The sequence below is a fragment of the Cygnus atratus genome, chromosome 9 (assembly GCF_013377495.2).
Source record: "Cygnus atratus isolate AKBS03 ecotype Queensland, Australia chromosome 9, CAtr_DNAZoo_HiC_assembly, whole genome shotgun sequence".
Classification (NCBI taxonomy): domain Eukaryota; kingdom Metazoa; phylum Chordata; class Aves; order Anseriformes; family Anatidae; genus Cygnus; species Cygnus atratus.
Genome location: NC_066370.1, coordinates 14,925,627 through 14,949,947, shown reverse-complemented (window position 1 = coordinate 14,949,947; position 24,321 = coordinate 14,925,627). Strand labels below are relative to the sequence as shown.

The window sequence follows — 24,321 nt, the reverse complement described above, 5'->3', positions numbered from 1 at the left end:
GGGTAAGTAGCTTTACAATGCTAATTTATGAGCTCTTGCAAAATGCAAGACCTGCTCATGATTGCAAAATTCATTGATCTTGACTCCAAGAATTTCAATACAGTAATTTTTTATATAGTTTTCTTCCTCTCCAGTCCTGCTATTTGAAGTAATAAGGATGATTTTCCTTTTCGCAGCCCAAGAGGACACTGCAAAGTCAGGTGCAGGGAAGAGAACCTGGGTGTCCTGATGTACAGGCACAGGTCTGCTTTGAGACCTCGCCCCTTTCAGAGGGGAAGGCTTTCTTTATGAAAACAAATGCCCCTCACGTGAATGGTAATGAGATCTTCATCATGCAATTAGAGCCAGGCACTGGCAGGCTCATTTGTCTTGTTTTTGACTACATGGAAACTTGACCTAATGCAGTAGCCTGACCAGCATGAACCAGCATACTGGTTCCAGTTGGCCTCCACCATGGTGGTGCTGGGTGACTCTGCACCTTCTCATGGTGTGAGGTGCCTGGTAGTGATTTTGGTCTTTCAGAATGAGCCTTGCCACTGGCTGCAATAGCAGTGGTACAGGCTGATGCTGAGTAGTTCTGCAAGAAGTATCTGTATGTCTGAGATGATGAGCTATGGCATTCCCCATGGTTCGGGTTTTGTTTTCCTAAAACTTGGACTCTTGTTAGCCTCACCACCTCCTCCCAGCCCATTTCACTCTGTCCAGAAGTAGCGCTCCATCGCATGGGAGTTTGCCATGCTGTAGCAGCTGTGCAGTTTGTATTTACAGTTACGTATAAAACAGCCAGAAAGCATTTCTATTATTATTGGCCCCAATTCTGCCTCCCCATGACTAAACACTGCTGAGCCACATGAGTTAGCATTGCTGCCTTAAAGCACTGTGGGCCTGTCTTCTCAAAGGTTTCTCTTTGCTTTTTTTAATTAAGTATGAATTTGGGGCCAAGCTACATTCTACTGTCTATTTAAGGAAGACAAAATGCCAGAAAGCCTGCTTTGGGCCTGTGAAGTCAGTTCAGAAGAATTGGGCTCAAAGAGCATATTGTATTCTGTTTTTCCTTTCTGTCCAAGTTCTTCTAATATCTGCAAACTAGAGAAGCTTTGCAGTGCTCTCTCTGGGGTGGCTGTGATGCCTCTCCTGGGGCAGCTGCAGACAGCAACCCCTTTTCTGTAGGACTCATTTAGGGCTCTGAGACATCAGGCTGCCCTAGCTAATGCCTCGCAGCAGCTGCAGGGGTGTGCTGGGAAGTGTGCTGTGCCACCTCTGCCCTGTCAGCATGGGGACTTGGGAAGTGCAGGTTGTTCCCAGGTTAGCTGGCACCCTGCTTTGCTTGCACCCCATCCCTTTGTGATGGGGCATCCTTGTGGGTGGGAGGAGTAGGGTGGGAAGGAGCTCTTAGAAGATAAATGGGTGCTGAGCATGCTGTTTGTCTTGATCCTGTTCACTAGAAGCAATTTTAAAAAAAATAAAAAATCATTGAACAGCTTTTTCTCTTGCTGCCCAGTGTCTGCCAGCCTGAGTCTGCCGTGAGGCGCGCTGATCCTGTTGGACGGTACTTGGGGAAAGCACCAGGGGGCCACTTGTGATCCACAAGCGAACCTGCTGCTGTCTCCTCCATAACGTCTCTCCTGCTACTCAGCCTCCCTTCCCTAATTTTGCTGTAAACAGTTTGCTACGTGTCACTTGTTAGTGTTTGTAGTGTTAGCATGGCTTGCACAGGAGCCTCACAAATGCAGTGCTTGCTCCCAGCTCCACCAGCCCAGCTTCCTCTGGCAGGGGCAATGGCCCAGAGCTCTAAGGGATGGTTGATATTTGCGGTGCTCATTTTTTTCTCTTCTCAAGACACCTCTATTTCCATCTTTCCTGTCACTCTGTGTGGATGGACACACCTCTGGCATTGTTTTCATGCAAATCATATATTCCCACAGCAGTTATTTTTTAGGGTTGAATTATCTTGGAGCTCTCTAGGAAGCCTGGTGTTAGGCAGGAATATCCTATCATATTTACCTCCCATCGTGATGGTACCTTGGAAGAAATATAGCGGGTCTACAAATGAAGGTAGAGGTTTTCAGGTTCTCTGGAGCTCGTCACACTGTTCTGGTTGTGTTTTGTGAAAGCCAAGTTTGTTTTCACTCAAAATGCTAGATTATTGCCTCTGACTTCAATGGAGACGGGACCAAGGGTTGTAGGGAAGAGGGGGCAGAATTGGTTTCCTCCTGCAGATGTGCAAGCTCAGGCACCTTGTTCTTCCTGCTTGCAGAACGCTGTGATGACTGGGGCGTGGACACCATGAAACAGATCCAGATTTATGATGGGGAACCTGCCAAGATCAAATGCCCGCTTTTTGAGACCTTCTTGAAGTATAACTACAGTACAGCCCATTCTGCTGGCTTAACCCTGATCTGGTACAGGATCGGGCAGGACCGGGATCTGGAGGAGCCCATTAACTTCCGTCTCCCGGATAATCGCATCAGTAAGGAGAAAGACACCCTTTGGTTCTGGCCTGCTCTTCTCAATGACACAGGGAATTATACGTGCATGCTCAGGTAGGTTGTGTGGTACGGCTTCTGTAATCAAAGGACCTTCATGGAAGCAGGAAAACAATGCTGTTAACATCATATCTTTCTGTAGGGAGAAGAGCATTTACATAAGCATTAATGGGAAAAGAATGTTACAATTATAAGACCACTCAGCACTGAGCCAATTTACATCGTAATAGTGCTTGGAGCCTTGCAAACATTAATGAACATGACCCTCCTTGCTAACTGCATGTGTCCCTGAAAATATTATTGCTGAGCCCATGGCAAAACCTACAGGCGCTCACCATAAAGAAGTGATCTGTATGTCTAGAGTAAAAATAGCTTCAGATGCAGGGGTGATGTTTTGACTGCATGCTAATTTGGCAAAGATTCATGAGTTTCAGACTTCTAGGAAATTAAGTGTCTCTAAGTGTGGTACAAAATGAGCATAGCATCTGCTATGCACTGAGCACAAGAGCTCTTTCTGATCTTCCTCGTGTTGTCTCTTGCTCATAGTGCCTTTGGCCCTATTATCTGCTTTACCAGCAGGAGAGTGGATGTTGCTTGTTAATCGTGTTTATGGCCTTTTCTGAGCTGGTGCAGCCATCTCTGATGGCGCTTCGTTTCACAAATGTAAATGAGTCAACTAAGGCTGTATATACCACATCAGAGCTACGATGCTCATTATTGCATATGTGATTCCTATTTCATTCCCCTGATACAGAAGTAAGCCACTCTCATTTAATCAACACTATCCTCCTCTGTCCTTAGAAATACAACCTACTGTAGCAAAGTTGCCTTTCCCTTGGAGGTTGTTCCAAAAGACCAAGACTCTTGTGTGAGCCATTCAATAAAACCCACTGAGCAGATGTTCTACCTGGAGCATGCTAATGAGAAGATCATATGTCCAGATATTGATGGGTTTTACCCTGCTAGTGTGACACCAACTGTCAAGTGGTACCAGGTAAGAAGCACTTTTTGTCTTTACCTGGGCAGTGGTGGGATGCAGTATTGTATCTGAAAAGGAATGTGTGGCATGAGAATCATGGAGCTGTATTTCAATCTGCCCAGCAATTAAAGTGTTAAGATGAATAAAGCTACAATAAAAGCTTTGTTTCCATTGAGTTTGAGAGTAAAACTGTCCTTGGATAAGAGAACTAACACTGATTATTTTGGCTGGTGTGCTTAAGTGGAGAGGGCTCAAGTAAGGGGTTTGTATGCTTGACCTATAAGGCAAGCAAATCTCTATCCCTGTGGAGAAAACACTTTTCCATTTTTAGTTAAACAAACAACAACAAAAGAAATCTCTTAAGCAAAGGAAAATAACCCCCTTTCCAAATCCCATGAGATCAGGGAATGAAGCCGTACAACAGGGCTCTGCAAGGACCATGGATGCCCTGTTTGCCATAATTTGGCAAACTTCTTTTCTGAAGATGGAGACATTCCTACTGCACTCTGCTCTGATAATTAGGCTGTTTCCGGCTATCCTCAGGCACTTGCCTACACAACTACTGCTTAATTTTATTAGATTTTGACCTCCAGTGCTTTTTTGTAGATGGATGCCTTTAGTCAAGAGAGAATAAGAAATTCTCAGGGGGTGCACAACCAGAGGGTATGGGAGTGAATTCTCTGGCAGCTTTGTAAAGCACTTTCAGATTTCAAGGTAGAAGGTGCTGTATGAGCAAATTTAATAGTAAAAAAAAAAAAAAAAAGTTGGCAACAAATATCTGCTATTGAAAAGAAAAAAATAAAAAGTTAAAGAATATCAAACTCAAAACCCTTCAGGAAGAACTTAGGTTTGTAGCCAAGAGGAGCAGTTTCACTCTTGTACTTGAAATGCTTTACTTGTACTGTTCATTGAAATTCACATCTCAACCATCAATTAGCAGAATGAAACAAAAAGCCCCATGGAAGTCATTTTTTAGGTAGCAAGTCATCCTATGCCTAATAAAAACCATTAAGAATGGTATATGACCCCTGTCTTAAGCTGCCCCATTAGGATATATCTGATTTGGAAATGTACCATTCAGAAATAATCTTAGAAAATGTGCATATCTTTGAGTTTTATGACAATCAAGATGTCATCTGCATAACCCCTTCCTGAAAAGGGATCTCTAGCTTGGTAGTTGGCCAAGGTTTCCTGCCTTCTCTGACAGAAAGAGAAGAGTTACTAAGGTTTCTGTACTATATATTCTCATTTGCCGGTTGCCAATGCAGGGGCCTCATCCTCAGCTGATGTCAGTCAGGGTAGCGTGATTAGTCCCGAAAGAGTTAGAGATGCTGACATCAACTGGGGCATGTCCTTTAGTGTGAGTATCAATTCGTGAGTACATCATTTTCTTGTCTCTTCCTGCTTTCTCTCTTCACTCTGCTGAGGTGTTCACCTTGATTGCAAATGCACTTCTAGATCAGAGCTACATTTGTCTTTGAAATCCTCTATATTTTGAGGTGGGATAAAACCATTAGGGCCATCTGTTTCATCACCTCATTTTCAAGGTGAATGTACTAGTTTGTGTTCCAGGGTTCATGGCATTTAGGTCTGACCTGTATTATATCAGTAGTCCCAAAACAAATATTCTTAGTGGGATATAAACCGGTATCTCTTTGAATCCCAAAGCACAAATGTTGTTTTCTGCTTGACTCTAGACCTGCAAGTTGGTGGATGGCTTCAACAACCGATACCCCCAAGGGCCGAAGCTTGTCATTAGCATTGTCCGCAGTGCGTATGAAGGGAATTACACTTGCATTGTGACGTTCAAGGACCATGGAAGAACGTATAATCTCACCAGAACTGTAATGATGAAGGTGGTGGGTAAGAATGACTTTTAGAAGTGTAAGCTGCAGGTGGATAACACCAGAAGCGGTGAAAGTGGCTAGAAAAGCCTGTCACTGGATTTGTTTGTGGCTGTGTTCAGTCGGCATTACCCAACTGACCTATTTTTGCTCGCTGGGCTCAGCCTCCTGTGACTGTCCAGGGCATGTCACGCTGGACGTCCTACCTACCATCATGTCCCATGCCCTGAAAAACAGAGGGACAGAGGGTGGCCGGGCTTAGGCTGGTGAGGTACAGCCCATGAGATGGTCAGGGGTACCCTCTGCTGGCGTGTGAGTGCATTGCCCTGGCACTGTTGCTCATTTTTGTCTCCAGTGCCCTCTGTCCATCATTATTCGATGTCCCAAAATAGCTAACTTGCCCCAGTCTTCTTGCAACCTCAAAGCCTTGTGTGCTGAGGTTGAGTGCCAGTCAGTCAGACACGATTCCAGCTACCCAGCCTAGTGCTTGGACAAGTCTGTGCCAGGGTCAAGGGCTCAGCCTGCCTGCAAGTGAATTGTCAATGGAGCTTAACAACCTTGTGAACAGTAGAGCACGTGCTGAATTCCATGCCAACTACTGCTTTAAGAGCAGAACTGAATGCTTAGGACAAGAAATTATGTTTATTTTTTAGGAGCAGAAATAAAAAGAATTTCTGGGATAGGTTGTAATTTATGTGAGATGCTGAGTATTCAGAGGAGCATGGGCTCTTCTGATTTGGGAAGTCCAAACCTTGTGTCTAGACTTACTTGAACTTTGAAGGAAGCCTCAAAATCTGGGTCCGTTTGGGAACTAGGATTAGATCTCTTTTTGTGCAAAACTCTGCAGCAGGATGGTGTTATCATCAAACTTGTGAAGTGCACCAGAGCAGGAGGGCTTCACAAGCAAGGCTGCAAGGACCACACTTCTCACGAAGCTTCTGATGGGGGGCCTATCTGTTCTCTCCCACAGGATCTCCGAACAAGGCCTTGCCACCACAATTCGCATCCCCAAATGAGAAAGTCATCTATGAACTGGAAGCAGGTAAATTGCAACGCCTGCAGGGATGGGAAGGCACGGCCAGCTGGGCACAGAGGCTCTCCTCTTCAGCTGCTTTCCCAGTGCTTCCCCTCGCCAAGCACTCAAGCTGCCACAAGCTGTCTGGCAGATGGTGTGGGATGCCAGTTCTCCATGACTGAATAGGAGAGCACAGCTTTAAAGTTTTTGTGCACACAGATTTTATTTTTTTAAATAATCAGGCATGGAGATAGAGGACTCCAGCAAACTGGTGCAGCTGCAGAAGCAGATGAAATGGAGGACACTCAGTTGCATAGAGAAATTCCTGTAGGACTTTCTGTCAGCCCTGTCTGGGCTGATGGTTTGCTCCAACCCTCCTTTATTCAGCACATAGTGGTTTCAGCCTTCTGGCCACTTCTTTGCTCATCTCTTCTCCCTTTTGGCTGGTTACTTCCTAATTAATGACAGCTCTCTATTTGCTGGCCTTACAGCGTTGTGTAATGGGGTATTACACCACTTCCCCCACCCCATCTGTTTAGACTGACAGCTCTTTGGAGCAATTCCCTACACTGAATGGATCATGTCCTGTTACACTGCTGTAATAAATGCCATGCCGATGATGATTAGCAGTGGAGTCTTCACTTCAAAGCAGTGCTTTTTGGCTGAGAAGATCAGACTCTTCCCACTGTCTCTCTGAGACAAAGCCATGTATGGGCTGATCACAACGATATTCAGGCTCCCAGGCCTGATCTTGGGGGAAAGTGAAGTGCCTGAACAAGTGTTTCCACACCAAAATGCTTCTCTTCAAGGTCTCTGACCCTGTGCGGGGGGGACGATTAGCACTGCCAAGCTTTCCAAGAAGTGGTTGGTGTGGAGCACCTCTCATTGGGTGGATCACTTGATGCAGTCAAGAAGTTCCTGAAGTATTTAGGAAAGCAGAATAATTTTTCCTGTTTGTCTGTCACAAGTCAATGTGTCCAGGATTTTCAACAGTTAGAAGTCTGAAGGGGTGTGCTGGCCTCAATGCCTCCTGAAAGGGAGGCAGAGCTCAAGTTGGTAGGGTCACTGGGAAGCTCAGAAGTCACTGTGGTGCTGTTCCTGCTTTGCAATACTTCACTGTGGTCCTTTCTTCCCAGGAGATGAGCTTGTTCTGTCCTGTGAGGTTTTCTTCACCTTTCTGAAGGACTCCCGGACTGAGGTGTGGTGGACCATAGATGGGAAGAACACAGATGACATCATGGACCCCAAGATAAAAGTCACACAAAGGTAACACTCAGTAACGTCAGCCTTGGTTTGTATCTAACCCCCTCCTGCGTCCCACAGAGGAGTGTGGGTGCAGGTGTGTGACACTACCATACCCCTGCTAGAGCTGCCTTTGTCTACTGGTTCACATCACTTATTCAGGTCCTGGTAGCAGTACAAACAGCTGATGGTACTGTCGGATTTGTAAAACAGGGGCAGACACAATTCTGTTTAGAGGAATACTCTGTAATAGCATAAACGATAATGTTTCAAGAGACAGATGCTGAAAACAAATATATAGTATTATGCGTAGTATTGATTAGGGGGAATAGAGAGAAATGCAATTATGTGAAAAACCCAAATGAGCTTCAGAAACCCATTTGCTGGGTGCTGAATTAGATATGGAAGGCAATCACTGCCTGATCAGCTTGCAAACCTATGCAGAAAAAAAAGCAAAGGGGAAAAACTGTTATCAGGTTAAAAAAAAATCAGATAAAGGAATAGCTGCAGCTGCATTAAAATCTGAAGTATTTTTCAATTTATAAATATCAGTTTAGGTGCCTTTCAAATAAGTTACATCGGGAAAGGAGTATTTGTCAGTAAGAACTCACTGCAGTTTCATGTGTGTAATACTCTAGTTTCTCTCTTGCAGTGAAATTATTGGACGTTTTGAAGACAAAACTATCATAAGGACTCTAACAGTTGCAAAAGCCACACCAGAAGACTTGAAACGAAACTACACTTGTTATGCCAGAAATGCCAGAGGGGAGACCTATAGCCAGGCCATAGTGCGCATGAAAGGTAAAGTACTTGCAGAGTATAGTTGTGAAATGAGGTGTGCTCAGGCTGGGTTGTTGGTCCAGCCTTGAACCTTACCTTGCAAAACAGTAGGGGAACAAATAATTTGCTCAGGCCTTTTTTCCCCAACACACGCTACTCTTTATGCATAAAAGTATTGTTGCTGCTCATGGTGCATTTCTTCTCAGAGGTGGGGAGCAAAGTCTACATGTCACTCCTATGCCATGGTCAAGTGTCTGGGGGGAAAAGGGAGGGGCAGAACTGTTCTCATCCCGTCTGTGTACCTCAAATGATGCAGACCCAAGGGGACAGGCTGTTTGAAATGATTTTAGATTACTTTGTTGTGTGAGGGCTTTGTCTGATGCAACAGCTACCTGTTGACAACCTGCAGAAGGCAAGCTGCACTCTGTGGTATTGCACAGGGATTGAGGTGTTCTGAGCATGATGCTCTGAGGTTTTATTTCTTACTGTGATGATGCTCCAGTCTAGATACAACCATCTCTGCGTGACTGGTATGGATTGATCCAGCTCTGCTCAAGCTTTGTTCAGTGTGTTTTTTTTTCCTACATCTTTCGTCAAAGGCATTTTTCCTGTTTCACAGACCCATCTCTGAGTAATAAGAACCATGCCTTCATCACAGGTATATGAAGTTTCCTGAGTAAGGCGGATATTTGTCTACTTATCAACCTCATCTAGAGATTCAACACCTGCTTGCTGTGGGTCAGACCTCCCCTTTCCCATGAGAGATGCTACTCTGCCTTGTGTAGATCATGCTAAATACCACCTTCCTCCCACTCTTCCCTGTTAGCATGGAAAGGCTCACAGACATGTTTACTCAGGGTTCTTTCTCTTCCTTCTTAGTCCTTGTCCTCTTTACTTTTTAGTCCTCTTTGAGACAGACCTTTTCTGAACCGTTAGGAGGGAACAGTAGTCCCAACACAGAACTGAAAGACTGAAGCAGTCTGCTAGTGCATTCACCCTACATCCCTAATTCTTCTGGGATGAGGATATTGGTACATGTAGTAGAAATGATTCTAGAGCCTTCAAATTCTTTTTCTATACAGCAGTGCCTAAATGCTGTTTCTAGTGGACTGATCTGCACTATCTTCTCTCTTCGTCTTCCATATGCTTCTCCTGCTCCTGCAGCAGTTGAGTGGGTTTGTTCTGAGCAGACCTTGTTACTCACCACACCTCCTTTCTTCTTTGTTCCATAGCAAATTGCGAGGACCAGCTGTGACCATTGTTGGCAGAACAATCTTAAGCTAAGCTCACTGCAGACCATCCACCCCACTGTACATAGGAATGCTGCCAAGCAGGCTAGAACCTAACCCCTCACCACTTGCCTTCCAGTTTCTAGCAAGTTGCTATATATTTTGGCTCCAGCTATTTCATTACATTAGGTTATATATGTTTCCTGATTTTTCTGGATGCTTTCCCTCTCATCTTCATGCACTTTTGCTCATCACCTAACGAAACTTGTTAAATTCCTTGTGTAAATTCCTTGTTGGTAATTAAGTTTCTAATAAAACTTAATCGATCTTGGAATGTGGTGATGTTTGTACTCACTGCTGTTCTTCTATCATCCAGTTTGTCAGTGTGCATGTGAGCTGCCACCTGAAACACCATATAAACCTGAGTTGCCCAGGGATACAGTTTTATTTTATGCCCTTAATACAAAGAAGCAGCAGTGGCATGACAGATGCTGTATGAGTTGGGGGTGGGCGGGGAGGGCTGTGATCATGTGGCTTGATGCCCACAGGTTGTCCTGTTTGTTTGCAAATGTTTAATCTTTTTTGGTGTGAACTCTGATTCTCCTTTTCTGATTGGAAACAATCATTTGTGGCTAGTTATATCCTTGCTATCAGTCAGGGACAAGACACAAGAACTGTGTACGTGTGATGGGGAGGGAAAGTGATGGCCACTGCCTTTATTTTGCTGCAGATAAGCTTTAGCTGGCTCTCCTAGAAGTAAGTGCAGTTCTGTTGCCCTTAGAAGTTGCATATCCTCACGCTCAGAGGATCATGTGCATGAGCTGTATGAGCTGTCTTTGGACTGTACAGGTGATGTCCATGTACAGGTCATTCTACCATCCAGCTGCTTCCAGGGTTGTGCTCAGAGGCAGAAGCTCAGCCTGTGCTTCGACTTGCCCTGCTAGCCCAACCAGACCTGGTAACCCAGAGTGGAGACACCTGGGTGGCCAGCCACCACGTGTCCTGCCAGAAAAGCCTTGGCTTGGCCGTATTCCTCTGAAGGGCCAGTGTTTTGGCTACATGTGATACAAGCTTGTCCCTACTTAGCTGAGGGCCCAGACTGCCTGGTAAATCAGACCTGCTCTTTTGTTTTGAACCCAGTTATAGCACCGAAGTACACCGTGGAGCTGGCCTGTGGACTGGGAGCAACCATCCTGCTCGTTGTTGTGCTGATCGTTGTCTATCACGTCTACTGGCTGGAAATGGTCCTCTTCTATCGGGCTCATTTTGGAACAGATGAAACAGTTCTAGGTAAGAAGTTAAGGGCTTACAAAATAAGTAATTTCCTGATTTTTCTGGTGACCCTTATGTAGGGATTCATGAATCGGGAGCAAATTGCTTTAAAATGTAGGAAGGTATCCAAAAGGATGAGATAATTAAACACCTGAAGTACAGGGTCTGGAAATCACTCATCTGCCTTCAGTTTTTCCACAGCTTCCTTGTGCTACCAGGAATCCATCTTAAGAGACTGAGTTGAGATTCCTTCCCATGTAGGATGAGTAGGGTGTTTGAGGATCCACTGCTTGCTGTGTGAACCTGCCAAGGGGGTGCTGTGGCTCTCAGAGCATAGGCAGGGTGCAAGCCTGCCTGGTGGGATGCCCATATAAGTAGACAGCAACGGGAGGAAGCAGTGTCAGAGGTGAAAGACAAGGATGCTGGACGGAATGGGGTAGTCAGATTGCTGCAGTCTGGTGCCTACAGCAACCCAATGGTGTCTGGATGCCTACGTGCTCAGGGTGAGCAGTCAAAGGCAGCACTGCTGTCTCATAGCTATGGAAATTGATGTGTACCTGCAGTACCTCGGCTCAAAGTGAGCCTTTGCATTTACTTTTCCTCTAAAGCAAGTCAAAGGCTCAGCGTGCACAGTATCACAAGTGTCTCTTCTGCTGTTTGTTTCTCTCTGCATTCCCAATGCTTAGATGGGAAGGAGTATGATGTGTATGTGTCCTATGCACGCAACGCAGAGGAGGAGGAATTTGTGCTGCTGACGCTGCGGGGAGTCTTGGAGAACGAGTTTGGGTACAAGCTGTGTATCTTCGACAGAGACAGCCTCCCTGGGGGAAGTGAGTATTTCACAGGGGGCTGTGCTCCATGCACATCCTCTCTTCCTTATTGGTCTTTGAGGTACTGAAAATTGATAGGAATAGGTCTTTCCATACTAACTTCTATATTTTTTCCCCATCTCCGAGAACAATCTCTTGTTGGTGTCTTCTAATGTTTTTGCTTCACATTACAACATCAGGTGCTCCAAGCCACCAGAAAGGCTTCTGTGTGAAAGTGGTGTATGTTGATTGTTTCAGTTGCTCTCTCCAGAAGTGATGTGCAGGAGCTGTCAGTCTATCAACATGAAGGAACCAGTCCACTGACCTTCACAGAAAACCTCTGAGTTGCCTTAAGAAAGGGGGAACAAAGTCAAGGCTAGAAAGAAAAGAGAGGGGAATGTGATCCTGGGCCAGACTGGTAGCTCACATAGGGTGTTGGTGAGTGCCTGTAAAAACCAGGAGTGTCCGCTTCAGGGAGGCATGGGGAGCACTGTTCCAGCATCAGTGAGAAGATAATGTGCCTTCCCAGGAGGCCTCCCACTCACCCTCGTTAATTAGAAAGTCTGTGTCTAACATAGCGTAAAATTAGTTGCTATGGTTAAGAATACTTTGCATGTAGTGACACTCATCTCTTCATTAAGATAGAGTGTTTTATTTTGTTGTCTCAAGCTAAATCATGCACCAAGGTTTTAGACAGTGTATGCTAAAGGGATACAGGAGTCACCAGGAATGGAAGTTTGTGAAGCTCTCCAGATAAGCATACCGTTAAAACCCCCCAGAGCAAGGGGTTGGATGCCTACTAAGCCCTGATGCCTACTAAGATTTCAAAGACTGAGCTATTGCCAGTGCAGAACCTTTGAATTCATGGGCCTTGGGTTTGGACCCCAATGGTCAGAACCTGTGCAGACCGAGTCTGTTAGAGCCTCTTCTGAAAAGGGCAGGGTGGATTGGCAGAGTCCTAGCCCAGCTGTGAGACAGGGAGCAGAAGCAGTTTGAGGTCCTTTCTTCTTTCTCCTAGATCACTGCCAGGGCACAGCACCTCTAAGTTTGAGGGCAGTTAAGTACAGGTGCCTCAAGGGTAAGAGAGGCAGCTGTAATCCTGAGGGTGCTCACTCTAGAGAGCACCTGGATGAGGTGGCAGGTCACCCCCCAGGCTCTCGATGCTTGTTCCAGGCTCAGAGCAGGTTTGCAAGCTCTCACACCCAAGGCTGGTTAATCTGGCACTGACAGAGCTTATTCTACCTCTCTGCTATGTAAGATTGCTGTATGCCAGAAGTGTATTCACCAGCTGCACAAAGAAACTGTTTAGTTCGCAAGTCTTCTGCGAGTGTTGCAAATGTTGCCTGTTAGCTGTGCTGTCTGTAGCCCTGCTGCCCGCAGCATTGCCCACCAAACTGTGCTCCTTGCTGCTGGCTGCTCACAGCAGAGGCCTGGGGAGCAGCAGTTCTGGCATGACAAAACCCCAGAGCAGGGCTGCTGAAGGGGGGATTGCAAGAAGGACACTTTACCTCATACTGTAAATGATCAATAGTTGAGTAAATGCTGGACGCTACTTGATGTGAAAGGCTTGCCAGATCATTAGGAAGGCAGAATGGACAGATGCTAGTCTGGTGCTTCTTCCCTTGTGCACAGACATGGGATTGTGAAAGGGAGAGACGCTGTACCGGGCAGCCTGATGGTTTCTCTGGGTTTTGCAGATCCACTGCTGGCTGAGCAGACAGACTTATTCCCACTAGTTGTTCCTCAAGACATCCACATCCTTTCTGTTCCACTCTGCCACTTCTTTCCATCCTTTCCCTTTGGACAGTCTCGTTTTCCTCCCAGCACAGCTCTTCTGGGCCACCTTGCCTTCACCATCACCCAGAGGGTGCTGCTGGCCTCAATTCAGTGAGCTCCACGAACCAGCACTCCCCAGCTCGGCAGTGGTGGCTCGTCCTTGCTCTGTTTGCAACACTGCTGGGGCTTCCCTGTTGCTTCTGAGCTGGGATTTGACTAATCTTCTTGAAGAAGCACGGCAGGCCAGGAAATAGTTCTTGGCAGCTGGTGTCATGCCTCTGGAGTGTACATCTGTGTCATAGGTAGAGTTATGTTGTCCTTGATGGAGAAACAGTGGGAGATGGATTATCCTCTGAGTTTGCTGACAGGAATTAATCAAATGTGCTTGACAGCTAAATGAAGTTGCCTGTCAGTATTGTTTTATTCTCCGTTGTATTTTCTGACCAGTCAAGAGCATTCCCTTGTCAATGAAGTGTGGGAGATCCTGCAGCAGAGAGTGTGAGCACCGGAATTCACACTTGCAAAGGATTTTTACATTAATTACAGAAAGGTGTCTAAGGACAATTTACCTGCAGGTTTTAGAAAATCAAAGAGGATACAGTTACCAAGACATGCTCTGAGGCTGTCTTTTTTTTTTTTTTTGGACACTTCATTAAAACTTCATTAAAACTTCATTAAAAGTCCTCTGAATATTTTATTTGTCACTCTTAGAAACACTCAAATCTGGTCTCATCAATGACAACAGCAGGAACAGCTGGATATCACTAGTTGGGATGACAATATTGCCAAAGTAAAGTAACCCTTGAGGCTGCTCAGGGTGAGCGTAGGTACTTATTGTTTGTTTTTTCGGTGTGGGAAACTGAGGCAAGAGGAGCAAAGGGATTACCCCATTACCCTGAGTCATTCTGGATATCTTCCTGATAAGTGCAGGCATGCTGGCTTCCTGGTGCCTGTTCAGGTCGAGTCTTTTACTTGAGGTCCCGTGTTGTCCATCTGGTGATTCTCCTGCTTTCCTCCAGAGAGCCTCTTTTCCCACTGTCCCTAGAACAAAGCTAAATCTGACCCTCCAGAGCAGCTCTCATGCCAGATGGCATCCTTGTAGCATCAGGTGCTGCCAGAACAGCACCTTCCAGATGTAGCTACATCGGGCACTTCCTCTGTAGAACATGGAGGAGAAGAAACACATCTGCAGGCAGCCTGGGGCTGGGAATAGATGTCCCTCTGTGGGCAGGGGGTGCCAGACATAGGGTAGGAGGGACCTACCTGAAATCCCTTGTAGGACTGGGAAACACCAGCATAATCTCTGGAGAGAGCCTCTGAGAGATTTTATTGTCCTCTTCAAGAGAGATCTGCTAGCATGATTCCAGGTCAGCAGTGTGTTCTCAGCTGTCACTAACCACCTTGATGTTTCTTTCTCCCAGTTGTCACAGATGAAACCCTGAGCTTCATCCAGAAAAGCCAACGCCTGCTTGTTGTCCTGAGCCCCAACTACGTCTCACAGGGGACACAGGCCCTGCTGGAGCTCAAGGCTGGCCTAGAGAATATGGCCTCCAAGGGCAACATCAAAGTCATTCTAGTGCAGTACAAAGCCATCAAGAAGAGCACAGTGAAGGAGCTGAAGCAGGCCAAGGCAGCCTTGACTATCATTAAATGGAAAGGCGAGAAATCCAAGTTCCCAAAGGTCAGGTTCTGGAAGCAGCTGCAGGTGGAAATGCCAGTAAAAAAAATTGCTACAAGTTCAAGCTTTCATGGGAAAGACCCCTCATATGTTTGACACCATCAAAAAAGCAAACAAAAAACACAACACAAAAAAAAAAAGTTAGGCTGGGGAGTGGGAAGGAGCTCAGGTTTTGCCATGAAAGGCCTCTGTCCTGGGCATTTCAGAAGATGGTTGTGCTTCTCTGCAGCTTTTCTACTGCCCTGGCAGCAGAAAGACCAGACTGCATACACCACCTCTCTGCAAATGGCACACCTTTGTGTGCAATCCCTGCACAATCCCTGGTCTCAGTCTGAATTTGGGCTCTTGGGGTGGGGTGCAGTTAGCACCTTGTGGTAGCATGGCATTTTTACAGGCCAGTACTCTTCCACCCTGTTCCTCTTGGGCATTCCTTAGCTTCTAGTGCAGGGCTGCTTTGCTCCTTCCTGGTTGTTGGTCCCCGTAGCAGAGCATGGGGCGCAACTTAACTGGTGTCTCCAAAATAGAGCCTTTTACGTCTTTCATGTGTGTCCCTGCCCTCTAGTCCTGATTGTGGTAGGACCACAGATTTCTGCTTTGGTGGGGAAAGCATAAACTCTTAAGGCTCCTCATGTTTTTTCCCCTGCATTTTTATAGGAGCAGATGCATTCAGGTAGTTTGGCAATGTGAAATTGCTGATACAGAAGCAATTTTTTTTTGTAAAAGCTCTGCTAGGTGCTTTTTGTATTGTAGCATTTCTACTAACAAGTGGTCCATCTCTAGGACACTGCAGTCTTCCAAGTATCCTAAATCCTTCAGGGCTGTAATGCTCATAATCCAGGGACAATCTCTCATTAGCACAGGCCATGGAGCATGTCTGAGAGATGCTTCTTTGTAGCGTAAACTCAGGGACTTCACAAGCACTGCAAGGAACCCTGATATACTACTGAACCTGCCTGCTGTCTTTGAGCTGCTGGCTGGGGGAAAGCATTGTGTAGAGTGCTGCTGAGGACTCTGGGATGACACTGGATATATGCCCAACTCCCCAGGGAGCCCTGCAAACTTATTTGAGCTTACTGAAGGCTCTGTCCAGCTGGCTAAGACTTGGCGTGCCCTGCCCAGGTGTGAACAGCGTCACTGTTCATCATTTGGGGCTGAGGTTTAAACTAGCCTTGGTTTTACAGAACCTCCACCTGTCTTGTTTCCAAACCAGAGTTGCAGAACAGAGCACGTATCTCAGTTCCTGCAACCTTTGCACAAAATGGAAACCACTGATTACCAGTCCTTGCTTCAACAGAAGGCAGCAGGCATGGGAAAAGACATGGTGAGTTAACCCCCAGCCAACAGGCCTTTCAAAGCAAGGATGGGGGTGTCCCCTCCCTTGTAGGACAGACCAAAGCACAGTGGGACCCTGGCATTGACTGGTACTGTTGTTCGCAACATATTCACATAATACTACAAGCTCCAGGGGTGCCTGCACTCCTGTAGCTCCCCGTGCAAGGGCCTTCCCACTTAATTGTGGAATTCAGCACTACGCACACTATGTGCATGCTTATCTTTTGTAGCTAATGGTTACTCCTGAGTCACCTCTGACTCATGCTTTCACTCTGCTGGTGTCCAGCAGGTGAAGCGTAGCCATTGTGAATGGCATTAAAAAGCACTATGATGTGGAGTCTATGCACTATTCACTCAGTGAGGTTTGAGGGTGTCCTGGTGAGCAGCCCAGCCTCAGTGGTGTGGGTCTGAGTCCTGACATCAGCAAAGCGCCCTGCTCGTAGCATCTTGTGATTAATAAGTATGCTGGGGCAGCTGGCAGCCCCAGCCACCCATGTCATTGGGGAAGGTACTGTACAAACGTGGAACATGTAGCAATTTCTTCTTTCTCACCTCCCTCTCCATCCCTTACCTACTCTTCTCCTCCACCCCCAAATAAGCTTTGCTTTAAGCAAGTGAAAAATTGCAGTCAGCCTCACTACAAGTTGTGGAGCTCCTCGTCTGCTCAGAGTGCATCAAACCTTTGCTGTCAGTGAGCCTTTTCCTGTGGCTGTCTGTGGAGGGGCAGAGCTGCTTCCCACACTCCAGAAAGTTTCATTTGGATGAAGTACCACCCTAGGGCCATGCTAAGCTTTGAGAAGCCATTGCAACAGCATTATTTTGCCCAGCTTCCCCTTTGCTTCAGTGATTTCAGCATCCTTGTAATCAGCTGCCACATCTGCAGGCAGAGGGAAGGCCCTAAGGCCAAAGCAGGACTGCGTTAGATTCCAGTTTGATTGTTAAAAAATTAACTCAAAGATACGCATAAATTGAATTAACATCCCAGACCTCACCACATCACACCACGCTTTTGGCTGAGGTACCAAGAGATCTGCTGATGTTTCAGAAGGTCTGATTATTTTAGGAAATAAAATCCACTTCATTCATTATGCTGATTTTGTTCAGTTTTCCAAATAAGCAATGGGCTGGGTCTTTTGCTGGCATTCATAGCAGTGGCTTTTGGTGCCACTGCAACCCCAGGAAAGGATTACTGAGAGACGTCAGCGGAGCACCCACCAGGCAGAAGGTGCAGTGGTGGGAAGGGGGCCTGAGGAGCGCTGGTTCTGGTGCTGCTCCCCCGGGAGCATCACCATGGGCTTCACTGGGAGCTGTCAGGCCAGGGATAGACCCCAGTCCCTGTTGTAATGCTGATCTGAAAACTCCCCTCAGGTACACCCAACCATTCCATCCAGTGCCACCTGTGGCGTCCATGTGAGGCTTCTGTCGCAGCCTCTGTCCAGTTTCAGTTGATTCATTTGCTTGCATCTCCCTGCTGTGACCTAACATTTATCAATATGCAGCTCATACAAAGTTCCTCATTGTTATTTCATGAGGGAACAGCATGGCATGAGTTGGAAAGAATATTTATCTCCCCATGCCATTTGATGTCTTACAGCTGTTCCAGAGTTTTCCCTTCTCTTTCCTGTATGTTTTTGCCTTTGTGTTATTTGGTCTGTGAAGTGTCAGTATTATTTTATTTTGCTTTTCAATAAAACATTTTCACTTTTGCATTTCAGTCCTTGTGCATTTCTCATGAGTATCATTCCCTGCCCCCATCACGTCTGCAAATGGGTGTGAAAGAAGGATGACTGTGTGTAGTCCCAGCATCAACACCATTTGGGGATGCTGCCTTAGAGGGGGGATTTTCCTGGCTGTTTCATGAGGTACCTGTACAGATCCTTAGGCATTATCACTGCTGCAAAGGCAGAAATGTGGAGACGTACAGCATTCAAATATCACCCAGCAATCAACATGCACACACACAAAGCCTCTGAACCAAAGAACAATCACAAGATAAGAAAATGGGAAGAAAACATCATCCCTTTGCTTGAGGGACTAAGCCATGAGCCAGAGTTTTGAAAATCTGCCCTGAGTACTGAAATCAAACTGAGTCTTAGGCTTCTTTGCCCGTCACCTTCCAGGTAGTTGGCTAGAAAAGGTGGTGAGCATTTATTTTTATTTTTATTTTTTTGTTATCCAATCGGTTTTTTAGCTTTTTCCCTTGACCGCACGCTACCAGGTAAATTCAGAAAGAGCCCTGAACTTTCAGACCACCAGCAAAACAAATATTTGTAAAGATCTAAGGATTTGGGGTCTATGGGGTGTGGTGTCTGTGACCCCACAGCTTTTATTGGGCTGGGACAAATTTATGGGACTTGAAATTCTCTTTTACATCTTGGGGGTGTGCAGACACAATCCCACAGGAATATGCAAAGTCGTTCATAACTGTGTAGTAAAGATGGAAGTTTTTTAGTGAGAGCAGATAGCCAAGAGTATTGGATTTCCAGCTCTGTTGTTACCCGGAGCCCTGCAGCGTTGTTCCTACCTGTCCCGTGCTGTGCTGAAGGTGGCACTGGCAGGAACTGCCCTGCCTGCATGCTGTGAAACGGCCACCTGATGGTTTTTGTGAGCTGGGATTACACTGTAATCTGAACATCCCAAACTGCCCTGGTCAGCCACATATAAAGGCATCCTATTCTCAGGAATAAAATATATCTTTAGGGATTTGAACCTCTATGCTGCTAGAAAACATTGAGTCTGAAAATGCTGCAAATCTTAAATTGGTAAAAAGGAAAACTTCACTGTCAGCTCAATCAAAACATTTCATTTCAGCAGTTTTGGAGTCATTCACATTAATTGAACCTGTTCTTTATGAGCGGGCGGGTAGAAGAGGTGACCTCCCAGGGGCTGCTCCTGCCTACATCCCTCTGTGATTCTGTGATTCTGGTTTCAAAAAGAAAGACCTTTCAAGCCAGCAAAGGCACTTTTTCTTTCAGAAGATGCTGAAGCTTGGCTGATTTCAAAATAGATCTCAATCAGTTATAGAAAGGTTTGAATGAAGCCTGGACTCAGTAAATTGGGAGATTGCTGCCAATTCTTTGTGCCTTTGAAATATGGTGTTTAGAGTGCTTCACATCTTTCAGTTACAGTTCTGACAGAACTGACTTTATCATCTACTTCTGGTTTCAATGAATCAGTGTTTTCCTGTACTTGTGTGTGTGGAGGGGGAAAATCCCTCAAACCTTTTACACAAGAAAATAATAATCCAAATAGTTTGATTCAAATTCCAGTGTTATATTAAAGAACCAAACAGTGCCCTACTTTCTCCAGAAGGATATTAATTTTTCAATCATTTTTCATAGCCCAAGTCTTTGGTCCCCACATAATCTAGGGACAACGTGTTTTAGAGCTAGTCACGTCTTTGAAAAAGTATTTCTTTGTAGAGTGTTAAAATAAGATGCATTAAGGTGTAATGCAGTGCACCTTCAGCTGTGAGGTAAGGAAGCAGACGGCCAAGGGCTGCAAGAATAAATGCATTGCCACCGCATGGAAGGAGCGGTATTTTTATGTGTATAAATCTCAGCTCGCAGAAGGGAGCTGGGTGCTGCTGAGATTCCTCTGCCTGCCTTTGCCTAGCTCCTCTGCTGCTTTAGCAGCAGTAGCAGTACCAGCTCTCCTCCCTGCTGCATCTCTTCCCGAGGTGCTCTCACCCTGCCCTGCTCAAGCACCGCCTTGTCCTCAGGTGCCCCCATCTCAGGCCCCCACATGCAGTAAGTGGGTGGCCTTTCCACCTGTTATCTTTTAAAGTTTCACCATTCTGTTAATCAGACGGAGTTAATTTGCTAAGTGCCACAGCCCTATTAATTCCCATCCTTTCCGCCGCTCACCCATTAGCCATGACACCTTCAATATGCTCACCGCATCCCAAGCCATAGATAGAAGCCCAAGGACATCCTTTGGGTTTGCTGCTTTTCAATGTTCATAATTAAAGAGATGCTGCCCTTGCCTGGCACCCTTCCAGCCAAGCACCTTGCTGAGCTTTACGTACTGCAACCAGCCCTAAGAAATGTTTTGGAGGACAGTATTTTCACACACCCCCCCATCACACTTGGGGAACTAATGCAGATGTTTAAAGCTGGCATTTTCCTCTTTCTAAATTTGGAGGCTTCTGTTTCTGGATGAGCAGCATGAGAGGGAGGTGGATCTCCACCTCGGCAGCATGAGCTGTGGCACAATGGGGCAATTGCTTCTCTTTGATGCAAAGGGCTGCCTGAGTTGTGGACAGGTGGTCCCCAACCAAGACCTGTCTTTTAGCAAGCTCCTGCCCTTCCCTGGCAGCAGTGGTGCCATGCGGTGCTGAAGTTGGAGTATGGTCCTGGCTTATCCTGCTGTTCCTGGCCTCTCGTTTACCACTTCAGCCTTCTCAAAAGCTAACTGCAAAGCAAAAATGCTGATACTGCTCCTGCAGTCCCGGCTGGCGGGAGTGTGGGCAAGTGGAAATTCACTGGGTTTGTGCCAGGCTCCCCTCAGTGGGAAGGGGAGGGGGTGTCTGTGCAGGTTTGCCGTCAAACAGCTTCCTTTGGCTTTTCTCTCCCCACTCTCCTACCCCTGTGCACCCCAATTCCTCGCCCTTGTGCTCTTAGATACCACTGAAGCAGTGTTTGACTTCATTCAGAGGAGCCGCAGGATGATCGTGGTCCTGAGTCCCGATTACCTGACAGAGAAGAGCATCAGCCTCCTGGAGTTCAAGCTCGGCATCATGTGCCAGAATGCCATCGCCACCAAGCTCATCGTGGTGGAGTACAGGCCGCTGCAGTGCACCCACCCCAGCATCCTCCAGCTGAAAGAGTCTGTCTCCTTCGTCACCTGGAAGGGGGAGAAGTCCAAGCGCTCGGGCTCCCACTTCTGGAAGGCCCTGCGGCTCGCCCTGCCCCTGCGGAGCCTGAGCGCTGGCTCCGGCTGGAACGAGAGCTGCTCCTCACAGTCCGACATCAGCCCGGACCCCGTCCAGAGGAGAAGGAGCCGGTTGAAAGGCCGGCCTGAGCCACCGGGTGCCACAGTCACAGGCCTTGCGCCCCGGGGGACGGCCGCGGCCTCCACGCCGAAGGCCAAGCACCGAGCCAAGCACTTCTTGGCCTGCCGGTGCTGCGGGACCTACTGTGATGGCGGCAGCAGACTGAAGCGCAAGCACCGGGCGGTGGCAGAGCCCTGGTGGGAGACACAGGTCTGCAAGCCTGGGGTACAGGGGGGGCAGGGCAGCAGTCGCCCCGAGCCCCCGCCCACACAGGCTTCTGCTCTCGCCCTCTGCCAGTACAGCGACCTGTCGAACAACAACGACTTCTACGTCCTCTAGCCAAGGGACAGCGCTCGGTGGCACGACAGGTGGTGGGCCCATGGCAGAAATTCACCGTATCAGATGTTTTTGCAGTATTGCAGGCTGACTCGGTGTCTTTCTGCTTCGCCTCACTCACCGCCAGGCACAGGGGACTGCAGCAGCATCCTGGGTGTCTCGCTGCTGCCGATCTGAGCCAGGGACCTGCGACAACGCACAGAGCAGCGGCTGGGTGCTGCCTGTGTTGCTGGGTCCTGCTTAATTCACACGGCAAACATGAGCTGAACACGCCTGAGCATCTCCCCGGTGTTTCTTTTCCCCAGCTGTGGTCTTGTTGGCTGCAGGACTGCTGCTGGGAGGGCAGGGCCCGCCGGTGGGATGGGAGGGATGCAAGGGTACAGGGATGCAGGGATGGACACAGAAGCAGTGCACCTGGTGGGAACATCTGGGAAAGGTGGAGGCTTGCAAAATAAGAATAAAACTTTGCAAATTGAGTTCATCAGGAGCCCCAGCTGCGCAGGAGTGCACCATGCAGCATGGTGCTTTATCCACTGTGGTTTAAAAGAACTTGGTCAAAACCTTTAAGTTCCTTCTCTCTAAATAAAACAGAGTTCTTTAACTTGCTGTTGTTAAGTGTACAGTCTTGGGAACAGGTAAATGCTGGAGTCTTGCTCACCAGACAGTGCCTGGGAGGTGATTTCCCTACTCTGGTTGAGGCCCCCCCTGATCCCAGTGCCTCCGGTCTGCTCCTGGGCTCGGTCCCCTTCTGGCTTCCCCAGTGATGAATTTGTTCTGTCAGCTGCATGGCCAGCTTCTGGTTGCTGCCTCTCCGGTTTGTACTATTTTTTTTCCTACCTTGGAAATATGAGCTGAGCCCTCAGGGTACAGTGTCTGTGGCTCCCAGGACAGACCCTTATTTGACATCCTCAGCTGCAGCCCTTGTAAAATTGCTGGAGCAATTCACTTAGAGCCACGTTTCACCCGTGTTGACAGTGCTGAAGCCCAGGTATAATTCACACATCACTTTCCTTCCTTCAGCCGCGCCTCTTCCCCAGCAGTGCCTCGACTTTTTCTGCCCTTTCTCACTGAGATCAAGCAAAGCTGATGGCTCTCTCATTACAAGTTTCTGTGAGCTGAATCCTAACAGCTCTGCTGCAGCAGACTGAGCAAATGGAAACCAAAAACCTGGTGCTGAGTCAATCTACATAAAATAAAAAAAAAAAAACCACCAAACCCTACCAGCTCAGAAATTCAGACTCCCGCACACGTTCCAGACATGGATTTCTCTGTAAGTTCAGGCAGATGCATTTTAAAAGGCTCAGAAGTTTTGTCCATACACAGCCCTTCTGGGTGATCTAATAGGAGGAGGGGGAATGAGATATTTGGAAGGTGAGCTGATAAGTTGCAGAATGCTTTGTGAGAAGTTATCAAAATCACATTAATTGGTTAAATGTTTCTGGTTGTCCACAACTAGATTGTCAGTGAGTCTGGTAGGGCTGAACACAGAAGCTACAAGATACAAATAATTTGCAATCAGTCAACCTCCAGAGCCAGCACGTTTGTTATTTGTTGGCATTTACACAGCTTTTACTTACAAACCTTGCTCTTATTTCACCATGTTGCTGTCTCAGTCGACTACAGCAATCCAAAACTGCAGGAAACAACAGCTGGAGCTTGTAACAGTTTTCCAACCGGCCTACTCCAGTCTTTTTGGGCTAAATGTCATCCCTTCATGAAAGAAAAAAACACAAACTGGAATGACCATTGCTACTCCTGTTGCTTCAACAGAGCTAGCTTAATTTTATTACCTTTATACTGCCCACCAAAGTGACCCAGGGCATTGGTTGCTCTCATAACAAATGCTGAGAGATGCCAGACTCCAGGGTGTGCAGAACTATGGGCCTTTGCCTCTGAGGCCAGGCTCACAGAACCCAAAAGCATGCTGTGCTGGATGGATTGTCTCTGCAAGGATACAGGGATGAAACCCCAGAACCCATTTCAGTTGTATTTGTTTCTCTTCCCAAGCATGTAGTTTAGAAATACCCCCAGGCACCCAAACAAGGTCCTGATTTAGGATCAGAATAGACTTTTCACATGGTTTGAGTTCTGCTCTGTGAAAATCAGTTAAATCTGATCATATACCATCTGACGCTGACTGGTGCAGATGGACTGTAGTTACCACTCTCCTCGTTGGTACACATGTATTTGTCAACTGCATAAAAAATGTAATTGTCTCTGAAGTTACCAGTCAGCACAACACTGTTATCCCCTTCACCCTTGCCAGTCCTCTTAAGAGATGACTAGAATTAGTACATATGGTGGATTTCCACTATATTCTAATTTAAAAACAAAACATTTATTTAATATTCTTATAACCTGGCATATCCTACCTATGGCATGCAGTGTTACAAGGCTACTAGGTCATAACATGCAGAGCCCATTGTACAATATTTCGGCTGTTACCTAGATGTTTTCAATCTGTGGAAGGCTGGTGTCGTCATGAAGACACGGAACAGAGCTGGCAAGGAAGCTCAGGAACTTAGTCCCTCTGAATATCAATCTATCTAC

The 24,321-nt window shown here is 46.8% G+C and overlaps 1 protein-coding gene across 7 annotated transcripts in view; it reads left to right on the top strand.

The window, feature by feature from the left end:
• Positions 1-22,372, top strand: part of IL1RAP (interleukin 1 receptor accessory protein) — a 45,899-nt gene extending 23,527 nt beyond the window's left edge. For 4 of the 7 annotated variants that reach the window (XM_035544507.2, XM_035544511.2, XM_035544509.2 and 1 more), the window contains exons 3-11: positions 2,258-2,543; positions 3,288-3,480; positions 5,163-5,328; positions 6,280-6,351; positions 7,461-7,590; positions 8,219-8,367; positions 10,716-10,865; positions 11,534-11,677; positions 21,065-22,372. In XM_035544507.2, coding sequence (XP_035400400.1) covers positions 2,258-2,543; positions 3,288-3,480; positions 5,163-5,328; positions 6,280-6,351; positions 7,461-7,590; positions 8,219-8,367; positions 10,716-10,865; positions 11,534-11,677; positions 21,065-21,774 — 2,000 coding nt within the window. In that variant the 3' untranslated portion in view covers positions 21,775-22,372. Of the gene's footprint in view, positions 1-2,257; positions 2,544-3,287; positions 3,481-5,162; positions 5,329-6,279; positions 6,352-7,460; positions 7,591-8,218; positions 8,368-9,578; positions 9,906-10,715; positions 10,866-11,533; positions 11,678-14,853; positions 18,157-21,064 lie in introns of those variants that run through there. The other 3 variants (XM_050712456.1, XM_035544515.2, XM_035544519.2) reach the window with 2 other exon arrangements.
• The last annotated feature ends 1,949 nt before the right edge of the window (positions 22,373-24,321 follow it).